This window comes from Pantherophis guttatus, chromosome 4 (assembly GCF_059756535.1).
Source record: "Pantherophis guttatus breed Tessera chromosome 4, ASM5975653v1, whole genome shotgun sequence".
Taxonomy (NCBI): domain Eukaryota; kingdom Metazoa; phylum Chordata; class Lepidosauria; order Squamata; family Colubridae; genus Pantherophis; species Pantherophis guttatus.
The window spans coordinates 158,444,345-158,468,250 of record NC_142066.1 but is presented as its reverse complement, the minus strand read 5'-3'; the positions used below and the strand labels follow the sequence as shown (position 1 = coordinate 158,468,250).

The following is a 23,906-nucleotide window of genomic DNA, read 5'->3' as shown; positions in this document are numbered from 1 at the left end:
GCGACAGTCGTTAAGTGTGAAAAACAAGTCACAAGTCCCTTTTTTTTAATGCTGTTGAAACTTTGGTTGCTAAACGAATGGTCGTAAGTTGAGGATTGCCTGTATTCAGGAGCGTGCCACCCACCTAAAGGAGGTTGTTATGAGTTTAAATGATAGCAAATGGGTCTGAGTTTTAGCAACCAGGAAACAGCTCACAGTTTGAGCCCGGCGACAGGAAACAAAAATACAAGGACACAAAATGAAATGCAGGCACGATTTGAACCGTCTCTGGTGTTCTCACATCTCCAGGCCTGAAAAACAATGTGGTTCCATCCAGGAAAATACTCACCCATGCTTGGCGGGACATGCATCTCGCCTTTGTCCGAGAGGTCCGGGCCCTCCACATTCCGATCCAGATCTCGCTTCCCTTGGGATCTGAAGGATGTCTGAGCGACTTCGTCATCTGTTCAACCAAAGAGAAAGTGATATTCATGATTGGTTTGGAACCTTCCTCCTCTTCCCGCCGAGCATCTGTATCCTGCATGCACCCCACCAAATCAACTGAAGCTCTTCTGAGCTCATTTCTCTTACTAAGCAAGACGGTGTCTTGGAATTTGGCCCCATTTTATGACCTTTCTTGCACAGTTGTTAAGTGAATCACTGCAGTTGTTAAATCAGTCACAGCTGTTAAGTGAATTGGCTTCCCAGTTGATTTTGCTCATCAGAAGGTTGCAAAAGGGGATCACGTGAGCCCTGCAGACACTGCAACTGTTGTAAATGTGAACCAGTTGCTAAGTGTCGGAATTTTGATCACGTGACCGCAGGGAGGCTACAATGGTTCTAAGCATGAAAACGGGTGTAAATCTCCCTTGTAACTTTGAACAGTCACTAAATACTGTATTTTTTAGACTATATGAGGCACTTCCCTCCCCCCGCCCAAAGTGGGTAATGTCTGTGTTCTTATAGAGCGAATGTTGCCAAAGCCCCGCCCACACACTGGCCTTTCGGCCTCTGCCTCCCAGAATTTGCCTCCTTGCAGCAAACAGCAAACAGCCTGGTCCGTTTCAGCACAGACTGACTTAGCACAAGCAGCTGATTGGCAGTTGGATCTGCCTCCCGGAATACCTCCAATCAGCTGTTCCAGGCTGCGGGGAACCACCCATTGCCGCCACCCATCGGCGCTGTTGCCGCCCACTGCCACCACTACCTATCACTGCCTCAGCGCATCCCCTTTTCGGCCTCCACATGCCGTTTTCAGCCTCCACGTGTCCCATTTTTGGCCCGTTCCAGGCGGCGGGAATCCCCACCGCCTAGAACAGCTATCAGAGGTATTCCATGTTAGAGTTTGCAACAATTCAACCAGCACACAAGTAAAGAATTCAGCAGGATTCATTTATATAAGAAACTTCTTTATATACAATATCATACAGCAGAAGCGAGAACCAGAACTCAGAATCCAGAAGTACAGAATCAAGAATCACAGAAGCTACAGAATCACAGAAGCACTCATATATCTATAGATCAGTGAACCTAAGCCACACCCGGGCTCTGAGCCATCTGGGTCACCAAACAGTCCCGAGTGGCTGATCTGTTACAATGTCTGTTCGAATTCATGAACCCTTATATATTGACATTCCAGGAGGCAGGTCCAATCGCCAATCAGCTGCTTGTGCTAAATCAGGTTGTGCTGAAGCTGACCAGGCTGTTTGCTGTTTGCTTCAAGGAGGCAGAAGCCGATTTTTGTTTTGTTTTGTTTTCCTCCCACAAAGCTAGGTGCATAGTCTGGAGCATCTTATAGTCCAAAAAATATGGTAAATGGTTATAACTCAAGGACTATTATTATTCAACTATGTCAATATATTTTGCACTGAATGTTTTTCTGACGAATGAAAATCAGGATGCCGTTGTAACTTCGAACGGACATTAAGTGAACAGTTGTAAGTGGAAGACTACCTGTATTTAATTATAGGTAGTACTCAACTTACGACCATAACTGAGCCCCAAATTTGTGTTGCTGAGTGAAACACTGGTTGAGTGAATTTTACTCCATGTCACGACTTTTCTTGCCAGTGTTAAATGAATCACGGCAGTTGTTAGTCACACGGTTGTTAAAATTAATCCGGTTCCCCCATTGACTTTGCTTGTCAGAAGGTCACAAATGGGAATCATGTGACCCCGACACTGCGACCGTCTAAATATGAACCAATTGTCAAGCATCTAAATTTTGATACCATGAGCACGAGGATGCTACAATGGTCGTTAAGTGCGAAAAATAATCCTAAGTTATTTTTTCACTGCTGCTGTAACTTTGAATGGTCACTAAATGAACTGCTGTTAAGTCGACAATTACCTGTATTGTAATATATTTTGCATTCAATGTTTTTCTAAAACAGAAAATGTGCTTTCTTCCTTATACTGTTTCTTTAATCCCCATGTATCCAGAATTCCCAAGTATTGCAACATCTTGACCAGCGAGGGAAACCCGAAAAAAAGATTTTATTCGGCATTTGGCAAGATTCTTATTGGTACGGAGCCCCTTTTCAGGCGCTGCAAACCACCCCAAAAATCTGCCAAGTTTCCAAATGCGGTTAGTTGCCACTTACCAATGCCGGATGCTTGTGAGACCCCTCGTCCTTCCCCATGTTCCCCTTCTCTACCTCCTTGTGCGTGACCCCCTTCTTCCGCTGGAGAAGAGAGGCAGGGTCTAAAAACCAGGATTTCTGTGTTGGATGACATAACAGAGAGGTTGTGATGACCCGGGACAAGGCACAAAGGCCTCACAGCCAGCTGAGAGTTCAAACTTCCCTTTAATGTTCCAACTTTCCTCCCAACGCTCCCACGTTATGCAAGCCCCAGAGCAAAACACTCTCACACACAAAATAGCAATGCTTAACGCATTGTAAGCCGCCCTGAGTCTCTGGAGAAGGGCGGCATATAAATCAAATTAAAAAAAAAAAAAGAGCAGCCTCCGGCTACACGCAGTCCAGCGAACGCTGTTAGTACAATGGCTTCAAAACAAGAAGTCCAGCAAGGCAAAGGAATAAAGAAATGAATCCACGAAGCAAGGAAGAAGCAAGAAGTCCTGCAAACGCAGACATCAGCAATGGCACACAAAACTCCACAAACTCAGTGTTTCTTCCCGACAAACCCCCGCTCCCCACAGCTTCTTCTTAAGTCTCAATCCCCAGGTGTGCCTTGTGAAGAGAGGCAGGATGCTCTCCTCCCGAGTTATCAGGTCGGCTTGTGCTGTAACGGACTCCTCTGCACTCTCCATGTTCGGAGATCAGGAAGGGTTGGTGGGCTTCCGATACTGATGTCATAGCAATAAGGAACAGGGTTAGGAGCTCTCCTAGATACCTGTTCCCTTTTTAGCGTTTGGCGGCTTAATTTGGCCATTGCCGTTCGTGTTTAGATCGGCAAAAGAAGAGGGGATCGCAGGGCGACCGCAGGGTGGTGCGGACCCCTCAGGAAACCCTGAAATTTCCCCCCCCCCGAGGTGCTGAAGCTGAAAGAAGGCATCCATTATGGTGCCCCTAAACTGTGAGTCTGCCGCTATCTGAAGTCTATTATCATCATACTATAACCAAAAAGCGGCTGGTAGCTGATATTGAAGATCGAACTTTATTGTATTACTTCTATCTATATCGGAACGGACATCTGACCTATCAAGCCAGTGATCGGGAAGCGGCAAGAAGGAGGAGGCTGAAGACAAAAACAGAAAAACTAACCGATGATTGCTGAGAGCTGCTGGTTCGGACGAGATAGCTGCTGGAGCGAGACAGTCTGAAGGTGATCGTGGAGCTGCTGTTGGATTTATTGGATTTTTTTATTTCCTAATTGCTTATTCAAATTGTCCCAGACTGAGCTGAGTTGAGTGGTGGAAGAGGACTACGGTGATTCAGCTATATGATCTAAGTCTCCATTAGAGTGATCGGGAGGGAAAAGGAAAGAGGAAGTTGATAGACTGAGTATTCCTAGTGGAGTCGTAATATATAAAAGACTTGAACACCATTTTGTGGCTGATACTGGAACTGCACTTTGACTGCTTTTTTTCCCCTCCTTTTTTTGACTCTTCTTCTCCCTCCCAACCTGTTTCCTTTCTCAAGCTTTAAAGATTGAAGTTGAATAAGTTTCAAGATTATTAGCTATAAATTACTTAAATTTGTTTTTTGCTAAATAGCCTAATTGATATTGAACCAAAGCCTCTAGATTCATCAAGTGTTCTAAATTAATCAGTTGGTGGTTGATTGATATATTTATACATAACTAAGATAGGATCGATTATTTGTTTATCTTGTTGAACCCCTCTAATTAGAATAAGACTAGGGTAAAGATATACGCTGTATGTTAGAGTGGAGCAACCTTTTTTGTCCAACAAAGATGGCTACAACCACAATTACCACCAAGAAGACACTCACAGTACCACCAATATCATCTCCAGTTACGACCTCCCCAAAGACACATAAATCACTGGAAGATATGACATCAATGGCATCAGTAGGGAAAGCTTCAAGTACAACTGGAATACCCTCAAATCTCCATGACATTCTCAAAAAACTACAAGATACAATGACGACAATGGTAAAAAAACAAGAATCAACGACTAAAGGAATAGATGAATTGAAATCAGATGTAACAGTGGTGAGGGATGAGTTAAGGCAAATGAATGTCAAAATGGAAGAGATGAACTCGACAATGGTGTCACATGGGGAGCGGATTGTGGAAATGGAGACTAAAGTGGGGAAAGTGGAGGAGAAGATGATGCGACTGGAAACAAGACAATCTAGAGTAAATAGGAAGTTGGAAGACGAATTAATATTTATGGAAATGGATAGGGCAGCCTTCTATATATGGTTTCAGAATATCTCAGAGGACAAAGATGAGAACTTGGACCAAATTATGACAGATATGGTGGCAGAGATTACAGGGAGAGACAGAGAAGAAGTATATCGATATATAGATGAAACTTTCCGAGTATATACCAGTTATGCTAGACGTCATAATTTACCAAAAAAAGTCCATGTACGATGCACCAAGAGGACTTTATGTGATGAAGTACTACAAAAAGTGAGAGATCAAAAAATAACATATAAAGGACGAGAAAGTGTTAAATTACGTCAATTATCAAAACAGGTAAGAGAAATAAAGAAAAATTATGAATTTCTTACGAGGAGGCTTCGGAAGACTGGGATTTGTTATAAATGGCTATTACCGGATGGGCTGATTATAAGATGGCAAGATAAGCGGATATGTATAGAAGATCTAAGAGATGCGCAGGAATTTTTTGACATGCACTTTAAAGCTGATAAGCAAGAGAGCGGGGAAGAGGTAGAAAGTGAAAGTCAAGAAGAGATGCTTGAAACGGAAGCGATAAAGGAGCAGAAGGATTTAAGAGAACAAGAAGAAGACCAATTTACTGGGGGCTCGGGATCCCAGATGGTGACAAGACAGAAAAAGAAACAGATCAAAAGAACCAAATAAACAAACTGGCAGGAGACAGACTTAGGTTAATATCAATTAATATTAATGGATTAAACCTGCCAAAAAAAAGGAAGAAAATACAAATGAAGTTACAGTGGGGGAGATATCAAATAATAAGCTTGCAGGAAGTACATATCAAAAAAGGTTACCAGAATTTACTCTTATGTCCCAAATTAGGTGATTTATTTGTATCCTTGGCTGACCAAAAAAAAAGAGGAGTTGCGATATATATACAGAAACATTTGGAACCCAAAATTTTTTTTGCTGATGAAGAGGAAGATTCTTGCTGGTAGAAATTAAAATATGCCAAAGGAAGGTTTTACTAGGAAATATATATGCCCTTAACTGAAACCAGAAAAATTTTTATAACATGATTTATAACAAACTAAACGAATTGGAGTATGAACATGTTTGCTTAACGGGCGACTTCAATGCGGTTATAGATGCCACTAAAGATTATGCCGGGGGGGGGGGTGGATATGGGGAATAGGAAAGGGGTAAGGAAGACACTGCCGTTGATATGTGACCAAATTCGGGATGAATTAGGATTGGAAGATGTTTGGAGAGTTGCACATCCAAGAGAGGCCCAATTCACGTATTTCTTCCCTAGACATAAGATATGGCCCAGGATAGATATGATTTGGGCTACTCCAGAAATATTAAGATTGGCTGTAGAAATAGAAATTGGACCAAACAAATGGACAGACCACAATCCAGTGACAGTAAGTTGGAACGAAAGAAAGTGTAGGGGAAGATGGACAATGAGAACAGATCTGGTAAGGGAGGAGGACTTTGTTACGGGATTGAAAAAAGAACTAAAGCTTTTTTACGAGGAAAATAGATGAGAGGATACCTCGCTACAAAATACCTGGGATACTATGAAAGCGGTTATAAGAGGATATTCAATAAAAATTTCGGCGCATAAATGGAAATTAGAAAGAGAGAAGAGGGGCAAAATTTTAGAAGAATTGGAAAAGGAAGAGCGGGCATTACAAGTAGACCCGAGAAATGAGAAGATAAAAGAGAGAAAAGAGCTTCGTAAATATAAATTATCATTACTGGATCAAGAGGAATTGGCGAACAAACTTAAGCGGGGGAGGCAACATTTTTTTGAACATGCTAATAAAGCAGGTAAATGGCTCTTGTATAGGCTAAGAAAAGAAACAGAAGCAAAGAGAATTGATGCCTTAGAAAATGGCGAGGGAAATCTCGTGGGGAATGTGGAAGGGAAAAAGAGGGTGATTACAAAATTTTTTGAGAAATTGTATCAAAAAGAGGGAATACAGGAGATGCAAGTAAGGGCATACCTTGAAAACTTAAAATTAGCTAAAACCCCACAAAATATGAAGGATATTCTTAATTCAGAGATTAGGGAAGGAGAAATTGAAACTGTTATTAAGAAGCAGAAATGTGGCAAATCAACGGGACCGGATGGATTGCCAGTTGAATTATATAAAGAGATATACGATATACTATTGCCAAATATGAAAGACCTATTTAATGAAGTTCTAACTAAAGGTATAGTTCCCAGGTCATGGATGGAAGCTTACATCACGTTGCTTCCAAAGCCTGATTCTGATCAAAAACAGATTAAAAATTATAGACCCATCTCCCTACTAAATTCGGACTACAAAATATTTACATCAATATTAGTGTCAGCCTCCGCCTTTACTGCTTTGGCTGCCATAGTAACGGGAGGGGGGAGAGCTAGGTAGCATGGAGGGGGAAGCATGCTGGAGGAATCTGGAGAAATCGAAAGCGATAGTTAAGCCACCGGACTGTATCTTTGAAGCTGCTGTCGGGTCAACGGTGGTGGCATTCCTGATTGATGACGCTGCCAGACGTGTGCTTCCACCTGACCCCTGGAAGACCTTTGGATTGGATGATTTACGATGGACAGTGGGAGGGGATGCTTTCTATATGCAATTTTCGCGCTTATTGCCTTAGATTCTGCTTTCCTTTGGTTGCGTTCACTTCATTTTCTAGTAAAAGTACCTTTCTCTATAAATAATGGAGTTTGGGTCATTCTTTCCTGGACTTTGAAGGAAGCACACCTGACATTAAGCAGAATCTCATCTCCAGCCATCCTGGACAAACATCGAGGGGGCTTAACCCAAAATATGTCTGACCAAGAGAGTGAAGAAGACCAGATGGGAGCTTCTGGCTCCACTATAATTTCACTTCAAGCGGAGAAGGAAGCTGCAGAATGGATGGAAAAAATTTAGCTGAGAGAGGAGTCAGAGGAAGCTAGATGGTCGAGGAGAGTAGGAAGGTGGCCGGACCTGGGGAGGACTCCCCAAGGAGTAACCAGCTCCAGACCCTGTAAGGAAGAGGCAGTGTCGCTGCAAGAGCAAAAGGAGAGCCTCATGATTGCTCAAAAGATGCAACTCCTCCGCGATGCCGAGGAAAGCCGGAAAAGCCGTGAGTCTTATGTATTCCCTGTGGGGAAGGGAGGAGACTACCCCAGGCTGGATCCAGAAGAGACAGCCTGTGGGGGGGAGGAAGAGGAAGCTGGGGAAGAAACATCTCAGGCTTCTGGAGCTCAAGCGAGGTATGCAGCAGCCCAGGGACCCCCAGCCTTGCAGGCCCCACCCCGCAGATGCAAAAAGCCAAAAATTCCCCCCCTAACCAGAAAACATGATGGGAATCCGAAGACCTTGGGGCTTTTCCTGACCCAAGTGTGGAATCACATACAGGACTGGGGGGAGGATTACTTATCAGATGTGGCACGAGTGAGATGCGTCACGAATGTCTTAAGAGGAAGTAGCAGCTGAATGGATGGTGGTCCTCCACAATAATAACTCCCCCTTGCTGAGGAATTACAACCTGTTCATGGGGGCTCTTAGGAGGCGGTTTGAAGACCACCTAGCTGAGCGGAAAGCGAGACTCAGGATGAAGGGTATCCAGCAGGGCTGGAGATCTGTGGCAGAATACACCCAAGAATTTCGCGAACTGGCACCCTACATGACAGGGTGGTCAGAAGCGGCCCTACTGGAGAGTTTCAAGGACAGACTAAATGAAGACATATACAAAGACTGTAGAGCACGGGGGGTCCCCAAAGACCTGCAGAGTTGGTACCTAGTACCTGAGGATATGGAGATCGAGCTGGCCCGAAGCCGACTCCGAGGGGGCCGTGCAGGGGACCCGTCATCCTCCTTTTATCGCAAAGGAGCACCAAAGACAGGTGCGGGGAGAGCGGAATTCAAACCCAAACCAAAGCCCTTCACGTGCTTCAAATGTGGAAAGGCCACCGAATGTTTCTCCAAGCCAGTGCCAAAATCTACCGGCTCAGGACCAAAGAAGGCTGACAAAGCACCCGCAAAAGCTCGCGAAACCACCCTGAAAGGAGAAGTCGTTGAGTTCGCTCCCGAAACCAGGGTGAGTTGGGAACTCCGACCACCGTGGACAACAGCGGGACAGACACCGACGATCTGGTGAGTCACATTGAGGGCCCCATGCTCATCTCCATAGAAATAAGGGTGCCGTCCACAGGGGCTCTGGGTGCACCAGGTGCATAATCAGCCCGGAAGTGGTGGAGAAAATGGGCCTAAGGCTAAAAATGTTAAAAAGGCCCATTGCGTTCTGCCAGTTGGATGGATCGATTGCAGGAGGGGGCCCAGCCAGCTTTATGACCGAACCCATTGAAATGCAATTGGGGGGACTTCCTGTCTGGTTTCCGGTGCCGCCAGACGGTCCTCTGCGACCGCCGCCCCGTTGCCTGTAAAAGAGCCGCCTTTACATCTGAAAGGCGGCTCGAAAAACTCCATTTCCTGATGGAAATGTGAGTCTGAGCGGGTGGGGGTGGGTAGAGCCCTCTGCGAAGTCCCCAGAGTCTTTTTAAACTCTTGGGGTCGAGCAGGTTGGCGCTCCCCTTTTTTCCCTCGCCGCCGCTCCAGGCATCGGGTCCACTATGCACTTTTGCATAGCCAGGCGCTGGAACCGGACTAATCAATGAACTTAACAGATGGATCTACTAAAAAAAAAAAAATATGAGATTTGGATTTGGATTTGGGACCCTAAACCGCAAGTATTCTTAATGAATTTACAAGCATTTTAAAGTGAAGAGAAGGAAAAAAAAAAGTTTTAAAATGGCCGCGGAGGCTTGGGAAGTAGAAGAAAGAAGAGTCTTTTTATAACAGATACAAAGTTGCGGAATATACAGTGCTGGCTACAATTTGAAACAATAGTTATTTTAGGTTCCTCTCTTCCTGGTGATTACTTGATCTTGTTTGGGGGGTAAAAGAGAAAAGTCTGCTGGAAGGATGGCATTAATAAAAGCTGACAGACAAGAAAGGGGGGGGTGCTCCCCCACTCTCTGAGCCTACAGACCCTGCAGAATGGTTGTAATTTAAAAGAATTTATTCAGGAGGAAATGGCAAAATATTATGAAACTGTGAATCAGAAATTTGAAAATTTAAGGCAGGAAATTAAAGAAATGATACAACTAAAGTATGATAATTTGCAACAAAAGATTGTAACAGTGACTAATGGTTTTTCAGAAATTGCGATAAAGTTGGATACAAATATTAAATTGCTAGAGTCTAAAATGGAGAAAATTGATAACTTGGACAATAAAATATTAAGAATTGAAAAGGACTTAGCAAATATTCGAGATAATAGCTTAGAAGTAAAGTCTAAAGAAGAAGCTGGTCACGAGATTTATAATCTAGAAGATATAAAGCAAGGAATTGAAAGAGAGGCTGTAATGTTGCAATACAGGATCACAGAATTTGCGATCAGAATTAGAGGCTTACAGGAAAATAATAGTGATGACTTAAGAAAAACATCTGCTCAAGTTTTGGCTGGGATCTTAAAGGTTCATCACGGGGACGTAATCAGTAAAATTGATAAGGCTTACAGAGTGGATTCCTGGATTGCCAAGCAAAGGCAATTGCCTAGAGATGTGGTAATTTACTTTACAGAAAAAGAGATAAGAAATGATATTCTGCAAAAATCCTTTAACTCTACTTTACAACTGAATGGGAGAAAAATTTGGATATATAAGGAATTGCCGCCCAAGATCTTAAGAGATAGAAAGAAATTTGGGCCCTTGGTGACTGAGTTAAGAAGACAGAATATTTTATACAGGTGGGATGTCCCAGTGGGTATAATATTGAGATATCAAGGAGTAAGATATCAGTTAAATACTCTTGAAAAAGCGGAAGAATTCTATTATAAGGTACTTAAAAAGCAAAATCAACAAGAGATAGAAACCCAAGAAAAGCAGAAGGAGATGGAAATAACGAAGAAACAACAAATTAAAGAGGTCTCCATAGATGAGCCGCTTTTGGATCCTCTTTCAGAGGCCTCAGCTGGATTATCTAATATAAGAGAGGCGGTTCCGGACCCTAATGCAATGATTTGTCAAGCCACAAACGAGCATGTAAGTCAATCAGCTGATATACAATTTACAGAACCAGAAAGATCTCAGCCACAGATGCAAACCCAACAGGATCAAGCTACTCTTCAGCAAAACCAAATAGTTGATACACAATCTACAGAAAGGAGTTTAGGATGGAGATCCAACCCACGAGAAGTTAAGAAAAGAAGAAGTAGGTCTCACAAACATAAAAACTTTTAAATTAAACAACAGTGTAATGCCAGTTACTTATGAGAGGACTGAATATATAAAAAGATAATGGGCAAAATATTGGCTTATTTTATCCTGAGGAGAGTGGCAGATCTCTGCAGTGCTGAATTATTGGGTGTGAAAAAGGCCTTAAACCAAATGGTTGGAAATATCTTGTTTGTTTTTTGGAGTTCCGGATAAATACGTGTATGCTGAGCTATATGGCAAGAGACTTATTGGATTGGGGCACGCAGAAGATCTGGTTGTTACCCTACTATGATGGTTGGAACCAATTATCTGGATCAAAGACACCTCCATAAACATTATATGGAATATAATTATAAAGTCACTCGGGTGGTTGTCGGGGTTTTTTCTTTTCCAATATGAAGATATTTGTTACTGATGGGGGCAGATGGTAACTGAAGATATCGAAAATACTGTTGGAATAAGGATGCGATGTTACCCTAACATGGGTGGAGTTCATCATCCAGTTGAAAGATATTCCAGAAGATGCTATATGGATCATAAGTTTAAAGTTTTTTTTTTTTCTTTTAGGATCTTATTTACATAAGGGAATATTTTTCTAGGGGATGGGGTAGAAGAATAAAGATATTAAGAATAATTATGGTAATTCTGTAGGAAAGTGGGTGGAGAAAGGTTAGGTTATGGATTGTCTATTTTAAAGAAATGTTTAGATGTGAATATTTGCAACGAAGGGGGGAAACGAAATGGCTACTGGAACTGAATAAGTGTTAAATTAGGACTTTTTGAATACTTAGAATAGAAGTATGTTTTGAAATGTTATATTGTCTGAGGGGTAGTAAAAGGGTAGACTACGAGTAGAAATTGTTAAATTGGGAGATATAATAATATTATTATTTTAAATTAGGAGTTATTAGATAATGTTATAATAGAATATCACTTTGAAATGCTTATTATAGCATAGTATACGGGGGTATGATAATCTTATTAAAATGAAAGGGTTAGTATATGGAGATTGAGTATGTGGATAGTAAAGTATGATATAATCTGTTATGAACTTGGGTTTTACTATGAGGAAGTCAAGGGGAGGGGGCGTGGGGGGGAGGAGGGGGGGGGAAAAGGGGGAAAAATCTGTATTTGAAAAACTTTTTCAATAAAAAAAAAAAAAAAAAAGAAATGCAATTGGGGGATCACGTAGAGACTCTCAGTTTTATTGTGGCCCCTGGCATGGAATGACTCTTCATACTTAGACCGCCCTGGCTCCATAGATGAAACCCACGTATTAACTGGAAGACGGGGGTTTTGTGCATTAGCACCGGAAAACCGAGACTAGAGAGGGAAGAAACTCCGAAACGCCACATCGAAGGGGAGGAAAAGATTCCAAAGGAGTATTGGGATCTCCGAGAAGTTTTTAGTGAAAGGGCCTCGGATGTGCTGCCCCCGCCCCCAGAGCTACGGACTGTACCATTGAAATACTCCCCGGGATGAAGCTCCCTAAGCCAAAGATCTATCCCATGACCCCTCGAGAACTAGGGGAATTGTGAAAATTCATTGATAAAAACCTAGAACGGGGTTTTATCCAACCAGCCAGACCAAGGGTGGCAGCGCCTGTAATATTCCGAGAAAAGAAAAATGGCTCTTTTCGTTTGGTAGTTGATTATAGGAATCTCAACGCTATTTGCGTGGAAAACGTTTACCCCCTGCCGCTCATGAAGGACTGGACTTACGAGAGGCATACTACAGAGTGAGAATTAAGGAGGGAAATGAATGGAAAACAGCGTTTAACTGTCCATTGGGATGTTTCCAGTTTCGAGTGCTCCCTTTTGGACTATAAGGAGCCCCTGCTGTGTTCATGCAATTGATTAATGAAGTACTGCATGAGCACCTGTATAAGGGGGTGCTGGTTTACTTGGATGACATCCTTATCTACTCTGAGAGCATGGACAACCATGTGAAATTGGTGCGAACTGTCCTGAAAAAACTCAGGGCTGCTGAACTATATGCCAAACTCTCTAAATGCGAGTTCCACCAAAGCAAAATTAACTATCTTGGATATCGCATATCCCATGAGGGAATAGAGATGGACCCTGGAAAATTTCGGGCAGGATTGGAATGGGCGGCGCCGCGCACCTGCAAACAACTACAAAGTTTCCTCGGATTTGCTAACTTCTATAGACAGTTTATCCCCTCGTTCACCAAAATCACACTGCCAATAACAAATCTTCTGAAAACAAAAGATGAAGTAAGACCAAAGCCCTCACGAGCCCTTGAATGGACTATGGACTGTCAGGCGGCATTTGAAAAGTTGAAATGGTTGTTTGCTGCTGAAGCAGTCCTCAAACATCCAGACATGGAAGAGCCTTTTGTAGTACAGGCTGACCCGAGCGACGTGGCAGTAGGAGCAGTACTTCTGCAGAAGAATGCAGAAGGGAAATTACAACCCTGTGCCTATACGTCCCGCAAATTGTCAGAGACCGAAAGGAGATGGGCCATATGGGAGAAGGAAGCTTTTGCAGTGCGATGGGCATTGTTAATGTGGAGACAATTTCTTGAAGGAGCTAAGCATCTTTTTGAAGTTTGGACTGACCATAAAAACCTGGAGGCTTTGAAAACACCGCGTAAGCTGTCACCAAAGCAAGTTCGCTGGGCTCAACACTTCAACCGTTTTAATTTCACTTTACGCTACCTTCCTGGTGGAAAGAACTTCATGGCGGATGCACTGTCCAGATAGCCTCAATACAACAGTGACAAGGAGGAAGTGGTTCGGCCTATCATACCTGTGACACAACTAGCAGCGCCAGTAACTACCAGAGCACAGACGAGGGCCGATCCAGCCCTCTCGGGCGATTTGCTTCAGAAACTACAAGAAGCTCTAAAGACCGACGAGTGGTTTCGAACCCACTCGAATGAACGTACACTCCATGATGGACTAGCTTGGATGGGCCAAATTGTATGTTCTGGCCAATTTAAGAGTAGTGGTGTTGCAGCACGCTCATGACGCCAAGACGGCGGGACATTTTGGATTTGTTAAAACTCTACATCTCGTTAAAAGACAATTCTGGTGGCCTGCACTCGAAAAGGACATAGAGGCTTATGTAGCTAGCTGTCCGGTGTGTGCCTCAGCTAAAAGACCTCTGGAGAAGCCACCTGGTTTACTTCAGAGTGTGGCAAGGCCAAATGCTCCTTGGAAAGAGATATCCATGGATTTTATTGCAGACCTGCCGGAGAGTGGGGGGTGCACAGTCATTTGGGCAGTAACGGATTTGTTTTCCAAACAAGTGCATTTCATCCCTTGTTCTAAAATACCTTCAGCTAAAACCCTTGCAAAATTGTTTATTCAACATGTTTATCGATTACATGGGGCTCTAAAACGTATAATCTCGGACAGGGGTGTGCAATTTACCTCCAACTTTTGGAAGGAGTTTTTAGGATTAATAGGCTCCGCCCAGGGGTTAAGCTCCACCCACCACCCCCAGACAAAATGGGGCTTGTGAGAGAACCAATGCCGTGTTAGAACAGTACCTGAGATGTTACGTAAATTACCAGCAAGACAACTGGGTGGACTTATTGCCATTTGTATATAGCAGCACCAGTTTCACTCCATTTAAGGTGGCCTCTGGCCAAGAGTTTGTGCCAATTCCAGAGCTACCACAGGATAACCTACAGAACCGCTCTTTAATTGAGTGGATCAAACAACTACGGGGTACTTGGGCAGTAACTCGAAAAGCTTTAGATGATGCACACCGAGCACATAAAGCCCAAGCTGACAAAAAGAGGTGCGGGGCACATGTTTACAAAGTGGGTGATATGGTTTATCTTTACACCAAATATTTACAGACTTCCCGGAAATCAAAAAAGCTCAGACCCAAGTATGTGGGTGCTTTCCCAATCACTAGACTCATCAACCCAGTCACAGTTGAATTGGAATTGCCAAAAAATTTGAGACGAATCCACCCTGTGTTTCATGTTAGTTTACTGAAACCGGAACATTCGTCCCCTTTGCGTCTGAACCAGGACTCTCCTCCGGTCCCCATACTGATAGAAGGGGAACAACATTTTGAAGTTAAGGAAATCTTGGATTCTAGGAAGCATCACGGTAAAGTGCAGTATTTGGTGGCCTGGAAGCATTTCCCATTATCTCAAGCTGAATGGGTGAATAAACGTGATGCCTGGGCGCCAAAGAAAGTTCAGTTGTTTCACACCAAATATCCTGATAAACCCTAATTTTTGTGTTGTGTTGTTTTCTCTTTCCCTATTTAGGACTAACATCTCTTCTGCAGAGGGGCCGAATGTCAGCCTCCGCCTTTACTGCTTTGGCTGCCATAGTAACGGGAGGGGGGAGAGCTAGGTAGTATGAGGGGGGAAGCGTGCTGGAGAATCTGGAGAAATCGAAAGCGATAGTTAAGCCACCGGACTGTATCTTTGAAGCTGCTGTCGGGTCAATGGTGGTGGCATTCCTGATTGATGACGCTGCCAGACGTGTGCTTCCACCTGACCCCTGGGAGACCTTTGGATTGGATGATTTACGGTGGACAGTGGGAGGGGATGCTTTCTATATGCAATTTTCGCACTTATTGCCTTAGATTCTGCTTTCCTTTGGTTGCGTTCACTCCATTTTCTAGTAAAAGTATCTTTCTCTATAAACAATGGAGTTTGGGTCATTCTTTCCTGGACTTTGAAGAAAGCACACCTGACAATTAGCAGAAAAATTAAAGGTTTTTTTAAACGAATACATCCACCAAGATCAAAACGGCTTTTTGCCATATAGATACTTACGAGACGACGTTAGAACCATCATGGATACACTGGAATATTATGAAATACATACAGACAAAGAAATGGTTCTAATGTTCCTCGACGTGCAAAAGGCGTTTGATAGGGTTAATTGGGACTTTATTTTATTACAAATTGAGGAGATAGATTTTGGATCTAGCTTTACACAAGCTATCCGGGCACTTTATACGGCGCAATACGCAAGAGTGTTAATTGAAGGTGAAACAACAGAGGAGATACAAATACATAGGGGAACTAGGCAAGGATGCCCACTGTCCCTGCTATTATTTATTTTGACTCTGGAACCTTTACTAAATCAAATCAGACAAAACAAAGAAATAAAAGGACTTAATGTTAGGAAAGAGGAGTTTAAAATACAAGCGTCTGCAGACGACCTCGTCTTTATATTGGAGGAGCCAATGACCTCTGGGCCAAATTTGTTAAGTATTGAGGAATTCGGCGCAGTAGCAAGTCTACAAATTAACAGGAACAAAACCAAATTACTTGTTAAAAATCTTAAAGAGACACGGAAATTGGAGATAGAGAATGTGATGGGAATACAAAAAGCTAAAAAGGTAAAATACTTGGGCATATGGCTGACCCCAAAATGCTCCTCGATAAAAAAGAATAATTATGATAAACTCATCTTGCAAATGGAACAGGATTTAGATTGGTGGAGGAAAGTACAGCTATCCCTGTTAGGAAGAGTGGCAGTGATAAAGGCACACGTGCTGCCAAAATGGATATATCTTTTCCAAACGGCAAGATTAGAGAAAAGTTTCTTTAGAAAAATGGATCAGATAATTGGAAAATTCATATGGCAAGGGAAAAAGCCACGTATTAAAAGGAAAATGATGCAGGAGCATAAAACAAGAGGAGGCTTGGGACTCCCCAACTGGGAGTGGTACTATCAAGCTTCTTGCCTGGTTTGGGTAAAAGATTGGATAATACTGAAGAGGAAGCGTATATTAAAAATTGAAGAGTATAATCTACAGCAGGGATGGCATTATTTTCTCTGGCCAATCAAAGCAGGATAGCATAAATATTTTACAAATCACTATGTAAGGGGATGTCTGATTAAGATCAAAGGAATGATGTATAGTAAGATTCCATATTGGTTTCTGACCCTTGAAGCGACTATAAACCCGCCTCTATACAACTTGGATAAACGTGATATACAGGGAATTGTTGGACGGTGGGGAAAATCTTAGATCTAAAGCAGAACTACAAATACGGGGAATCAATTTGGACTGGTGGGCATATGCACAAATTCAAGCAAGATATCAAAAAGATAAAGCCAATGGGGAGGGGGTTCACTTCACCACAAGAGTTGGATAAGGCCCTCCTGGAAGGTGACAAGAAATGTATCATTAAGGTATATAACCTCCTCCTGTCCCGATTTGTAGCTGAGGAAATAGTTAAAGACTCGATGATAGCCTGGGGGAGGAATTTCGGATATTCATTAGATCTGGAAAAATGGCAACAAATATGGAATAGAAATGCGAAAATGACGATGGCAGTGTCTTTCAAAGAAAATATATTTAAAATGTTATATAGATGGCATATACCACCAGCAAGAATCGCAAAGATGTTCCCTGGAACCTCAGCAGAATGTTGGCAATGTGGGTCAACCAGGGGTACATTTTACCACCAATGGTGGACATGTCTACAAGCCCAAAACATTGGAGTAAGATAAAAGTTTGGCTCATGGAGATTACAGGAGTCAGTTTTCAACTGAGACCAGAGGAATACTTGCTAGGAATAAACCCTGGGGGCATAAGGAAAGCAGGCTGGTACCTTTTCGTACACATTACCACTGCGGCTAGAATTGCATATGCGCAACTTTGGAAAGGGAAGGAAGTACCATCGGATCAGATGATTATCAACAAAATTTTGTGGTGTGCAGAATGTGATAGACTAACATATATACTTAAAGGTAGACAAGAATCAATTTTCAATCAAAGCTGGGATAAATGGTACCAATGGATAGAAGTAAAAATGTCATAAGGTAGATGTTAGGGAAGTATGAAGCCTAGTTATGTAAATAGCAAGCTAAATATAAATAAGGGAATATTAGATATAAGAAGATTAACAAATGCAAGATGCAGTATGATAAATCAAATTGAAGCTGTAGTATGATGATAAGTAATGTTATTTAGAAACTATATATATATGGGGGTTGAATCAACTTCAGTTGTATGTATGTGATTGTGTTTCGTTATAGTCTTTATTCTGTTTTATGTTTCTAATTTATAATAAAATTTTATTAAAAAAAAAAAAAGGAAGGGGCGGTCCTTGCATGTTGCCTGAGTTCCGTCACTCCTCATTTCCACTGCCTGCCCTCCCTTGGTCGTCCTGCCCCTGTTCCTCCCTGATAGCAAGCCGTCCCAAGCCAGAGGGGCCCGGGTCTGCCTCATCCTGCTCCTCTGCACATTCCTCCGAGGCTGCCCCCTTGACCTCAGTAGGCCCTAGCTCATCCCCCTCCGCGGATTCAGGCGACGGGGGCATGACAGGGTTTTTCACTGGAGAATCGGGCCCTGGCGAGACTTCATGGCTTCACTCGATTGTAAAATTCACAGACAACCACAATTCAGTCCAAAACCTCCGTGGCTAAGCACGTTAAGTGAGCTTTGCCCCAGTTTATGAACTTTCTTGATACGGTTGTTAAGCAAATCACTTAAGCAGTGATTAAGTTAGTCATACGGTTAAGTGAATCTGCCTTCCCTGTTGACTTTGTTGGTCGCAAAATACGAGTCAGTTGCCAAGTGTCCAAATTTTGATCACATGACTGTGGGGATGCTATGATGGTAGGGTGAAAAATTGTTGTGAGTTCCTTTTTCCAGTTGTAACTTTGAGCGGTCACTAAATGAAGGATTGTAAGTCAAGAACTGCCTGTAAATGCCCGTTTGGGGTAAAACCCTTGTAAATTTTGGTCCCAGGACCACAGGCTAGATGCCGAGTTCCAAAAATGCAATCTTGCATGCGATTCTGTGTGTCTGACTGGCCATCAAAACTGGGTTGTTAGCATCCTTTGGAGAATCTGCTGTCACTTCGTACAGTCACTAAACAACTGGTCATAAGGACTACCCATACTTAACAATCCCACCTCCTGTTTTGCACCCTGTGAACTGGATTGGGCTGAGTGGCTATTTTAGGAATTCTCAGAGTTGAAGTCCACAAAAGACTACCAGGTTTGGAGACCCTCGATTCTAGCCCCTTCCTCCTTACCTGGGCTAGGTTCCGAAGGTATCACCCTGTCCATCGTGGCTGCCTCCTCTTCCTCAGCACAGGGACGTTCCCCTTGTTCAATCCGGGACAGAAGATCCGGTTTAGCGATGGCATAGTCTGTTGGACAAAAGAGCACACCCTTCACAAGATAAGCTTGATTGGTATGAAAAATACAGGCAGTCCTTGACTTACAACCACAATCGAGCCCAACTTTTCCGCTGTTAAGTGAGACATTTGTTCAGTGACTTTTGCCCCATTTCACGACCTTTCTTGACACAATTATTGCAAAAGTCAATCACCGCAATTGATAAGTTAGTAACCCAGTTGTTAAGTGTACCTGGCTTCCCCATTGATTTTGCTCGTTAAGATTGCAAAAGGGGATCACGTAACCTTGGGACACAGCAACAGTTGGAATTTGTTGTTGGAATGTGGTTTTATACAACAACCACAGTAGTATTCAAGCCAGTAGACAGCAGTGTTTACAAGTTTGGATCTATGCTCTTTTGTTCTAAGTAGAGTTTCTTGTTTCCCCTAACACTTAAAAACAGTTGAGCAGTAAAGCACATGGTGATGGTGCTCTTCATTTTCTCTGGTGCAATATATAAACAGAATTTCTAACAGCAATGGTCATAAGTATGAGTCAGTTGCCAAGCATCTGAATTTTGATCAGTTGACCTTGGGGATGCTGCAAAGGTTGTAAGTGTGAAAAACATTCACAAGTCCATTTTTTTCAGTGCCATTGTAACTTTGAATGGTTACTAAATGAACTGTTGTAAGAGGGCAACTAGCTGTATATCAGCCATCTACCTTAGATGCCAAGTCTTAAGAGAATCCTCTTTTAGGCCAGGAGGTGCTTTTAAAAATAAGATGGGGTGGCAGCACTTCACTTCTGTTAAAAAAATACAGGTAGTCCTTGACTTACAACCTCAATAGAGCCCAAAATTTATGTTGCTAAGCAAGACATCGGGTGAGTTTTGCCCCATTTTAGGACCATCCTTGCCACAATTAAGTGTACCACTCCCATTCTTACCGTGTTTCCCGAAAATAAGACAGGGTCTTATTTTCTTTTGAACCCCAAAATAAGGGTTTGGCCTTATTATCGGAGGGGCCTTATTTTCAGGGAGCAGAAGGCCCGGGCAGCCTGCGCACTCACAGCCGGGAGTCCAGCAGAGAGGTTCCCTTCGTGCATCGCCATCAAGCCCCTCCCCTCATGCGGGGTGTGTGTATAGAACGTGAACACCAAGCCACGCGAGTGCCTGTCCCCACCCACCCCCACTCGCACGCCTCCCAGGCCTCACCATGTGGATGTGGGCGAAGCCGGTAAGCAGCAGGTCCTTGAACTCATAGCAGAAGCTACAGCCTGGGCCAGCTCTCCCTGCAGGCTCCAGCCGTCACCATAGAATGGGAAGCACATTCCCAGCGCGGCCGCTGCCCTGGCTGGGGTTTGGAAGCCGCAGAGGCAGAGTTTGGGGGAGAGAAAGAAAGATTTCTTCTGCTGCTTCTGCTGCTTTCCTTGCATGCAGCCAAAAGCAGAAGTCTTTCTTTCTCTCCCCCAAACTCTGCCTCTGTGGCTTCCAAACTACAGCGCAGGCTATGTGGACGCAGCGCCTGGGCACGAGGGAGACAGCGGGTGGGCTGCTACCATGGAGCAGGAGCAGGTGCTTGAAGTTTATGGTTGGTGCCATGGGCGGCAAAAGGGACGGGGGGGCGCAGGAGTTTGCAGGGATGTGACTGCCTTGGGTGGATTGGGGAGGGTGAGGGACCTCTGTGTGTGTGGGGGGGCATATTTTTGGAGGAGGGCGTATATTTAGGCCCACCCCAAAAATAAAGCTTGGCCTTATTTTCAGGACATCTCTTATTTTCAGGGAAACATGGTAATTTAGGAACAGTTGTTAAATGAATCTGGCTTCTCCACTGACTTTGTCAGAAGGTTGCAAAGGGGGATCATGTGACCCGGAGACATCACAACTGTCATAGATAAATGCGAGTTACTAAGGGTCCAAATTTAGATCACGCGATCACAGGGACGCTGCAATGGTCGTTAAGTGTGAAAAAATGGTCCCAAATCCCTTTTTTCAGGGATGTTGTACCCTAGAACGGTCACTAAATGAATTGTTATTAACTCGAGGACTAGCTGTAAAATAAAATCTAACCCTACAAGAACATCCAATAGGAACCGAGAAGATTGTTCAGGTACACAAATGTCCCTCGCTTCCTATCGTCTTAGAAATCCCTCCGTGGAGATGCCAAAAATTGCATTTTCAAAATTGTATTCAATTACAAAATGTCAAGACGTTAAAATTATTTCCAGGGGCCAAGCACAACTTTCACTTGTCAAACTTCACATTAAGCTCCGTTCCCCCTAACAGGTCTTCCTGATTTACGAGTTTCTTGACAGGTTTTAAAGTTGAAGAGCTGTCCAAACTACCATACCCAACCCTTGGTTTAAATAAGAACAAACTAGGATGGTGCTTCAAAAGGAAACCGAAAGCAAACAGGAGAATTGGATGAACAGGATTGGAAATCACAGCAACGTTCTCCAGAGGAACTTCTAGGGACCAGTCTGGAAGGAGCCATCATCTAGAGCAGGGCTCTCCAACCTTAGCTACTTTTGGACCTCATCTCCCAGAATTCCCCAGGGAATTCTGGGAATTGAAGTCCACAAGTCTTAAAATTGACTACATTGGAGACCTCTGATCTAAACAGTCCCTCAATGCTCATCAAAGAAGCCAAAATTCATGTTTTCAGACCATGAGGAGCAAAAGCTAATTTTTTGGTTTACCCAAGGAGACCAGTGACTCGTAGTTACTCTTCATCACGTTCTTGTAGAGTTCCTTCTGCCATTCCTCCAGGTTGCCCCACTCCTGCTCCGAGAAGTAGACGGCGTTGTCTTCAAAAGTCATGGGCACCTGAAAGCACATCAGTTAACTGTTTTTGGATCTTCTAGAAGGAGCTGTTGGTGTTCAGATGGACCACCCTGGGCTCCAAAATTGGCCTTGTTTGGAGGGAGAGGTGGCCCATATCTCCTCCATTTAAAACAATCCTGGCTTAGCGTGACGTATAGACAGCAGCCCAGGCCAATATGCAGGAGACGTGCTGAGCCTGCTTCAGCTCCTAAACGAAGGATTCCTATGGAATCCTAAAACGGAAAAAGGCCATTTTGTTTTGGGGTCCAAACAGCGTTCACCACCCATGATTAAGACTCACAGTTCTGCTGGAGGCAGTTGGGTATCTTAAAAAACCAGTTTCCAAGTCAGATTTAACCAAACACTGGAAGGACAAGTACTGAAAATACATTGGGAGTAAACCTCACACTCCCTCACACTGATGATGTTACCTATTTAGTCTGCAAGAAAACTCCTCCTCTTCTTCATTCCCTTCCTCCTCTCCACAACCCCCCTCCCTTCTAGCACTGATATTGTTACCTAGTTGGGTCATGAAATATCCACAAGAAAACCCCCAAGTTCAGAGAGCACCCTCATCTCAATTCCTCTAACACCTTCCAAATTAACAAGTTCTCCCATCATTGCAAACCCCGCAAGGAAAACCAAGCAACTCCCATCCCAATCCTCCGACCTTGGGCGTTTCTCCCTTGGATCCTGGGGGAAGTCTGAGGATCCAGAAGTTCTGGTTCTTCAAGAGGTTCTCCATGTTCTCCAGCCTCCTCTGGAGCAGACCGTATTCCTGGATCAAGGTGCCCAGAGCGGTCAACTTGCATTCCATCTGGTTGCCGAAGTCCACCACGGCGTTCTCGCAATCCACGTATTTCTTCTCGTTGGTCATCACGCGGCGCTCCAGGTTCAGCAGCCGGCTGGCGTGAGCGTCAACTTTCCTCTCCACCGCTTGGATGGCGGCCACGACGGTCCAGAGAGAAAGCTCAGCCATGTTTTGCTTGACCTCCCGGTCGAAGGTCTGCTCGGGGAGAAGAGGGACTGGCTGGCGGGACTCCATCTTCCAATCTGGGAATTCTTTATTGACAAAGAGAGAAAGGCCGCTTAAGGAGTAGCAAAAGGAGAGAATATCGGTCGCCATGTGGGGTCCTTGGTTGTCGTTGAGTTGCTGGACCAGGTTGTTTTTCCCGTAGATGTTTCATCACAGAACTAGGGAATGTCATCAGTGCTGAGAGGGAATGGAGTTCGTTCGTTAAAAAAAATAAAAAAATAAGAATCCACTGCCTCCTAAAACTGATGTTACCTAGTTTGGTGATGAGACATCTGCAAGAAAACAACCAAGTTCAAGGAGCACCAAAGACCTCGCAGTCCTCTTCCACCTCTCTGCAACCCCCCTCCCTTCTAGTCCTCCCCACCCTCCTCCTCCTCTCCCCAAGCCTCCCCTTGAAGTCCTCTCCACCCTCCTCCTCTCCACAAACCCTCCTCCTTTGTAGTCCTGTCCACCCTCCTCCTCCTCCTCTCCACAAACCCTCCTAGCACTGATGATGTTCCCTAGTTGGGTCATGAAACGTCTGCAAGAAAACAAAGAAGCTCAAAGTGGACCAAGGACTCTATAGGGTCCTTTTCCTTTTCTTCCTCCTCCTGTCCGCAAAGCCCACTCCCTTCAACTACTGGTAATGTCACCTAGCTGGGTCATGAAAGGTCTGAAAGAAAACCATCAAGGCCAGAGAGGAACAAGGACCCCAAAATTAAGTAGAATCAATTATTTTCACTTGCTTCAGGTTGACCTCCGAGGTCCCTTCCAACTCTGTTATTCTTTCCTTCTGAATGATGTAGGGTCTCCTGCTTCAGCAGTGGGTTGGACTAGAAGACCTTCAAGATTGCTTTCAACTGTTATTCTGAATGGTATTGGTCTCCTTCCTGAGCAGGGGGTTAGAGTAGAAGACCTCAAAGATCCCTTCCAACTCGGGGATTTTGTAATTCTGTTAAGGGTCTCCTGCTTT

The 23,906-nt window shown here is 43.7% G+C and overlaps 1 protein-coding gene across 12 annotated transcripts in view; it reads right to left on the bottom strand.

Annotated features, from left to right (window-relative positions):
* Positions 1-23,906, bottom strand: part of LOC117673267 (zinc finger protein 783-like) — a 40,004-nt gene that overhangs the window by 9,552 nt on the left and 6,546 nt on the right. For 10 of the 12 annotated variants that reach the window (XM_034430552.3, XM_087894290.1, XM_034430551.3 and 7 more), the window contains 5 exons: positions 22,589-22,980; positions 21,795-21,921; positions 19,013-19,129; positions 2,583-2,699; positions 329-442 (listed from right to left, as the gene is read on the bottom strand). In XM_034430552.3, coding sequence (XP_034286443.1) covers positions 329-442; positions 2,583-2,699; positions 19,013-19,129; positions 21,795-21,921; positions 22,589-22,963 — 850 coding nt within the window. In that variant the 5' untranslated portion in view covers positions 22,964-22,980. The remainder of the gene's footprint in view (positions 1-328; positions 443-2,582; positions 2,700-19,012; positions 19,130-21,794; positions 21,922-22,588; positions 22,981-23,906) is intronic. The other 2 variants (XM_087894294.1, XM_087894295.1) reach the window with 1 other exon arrangement.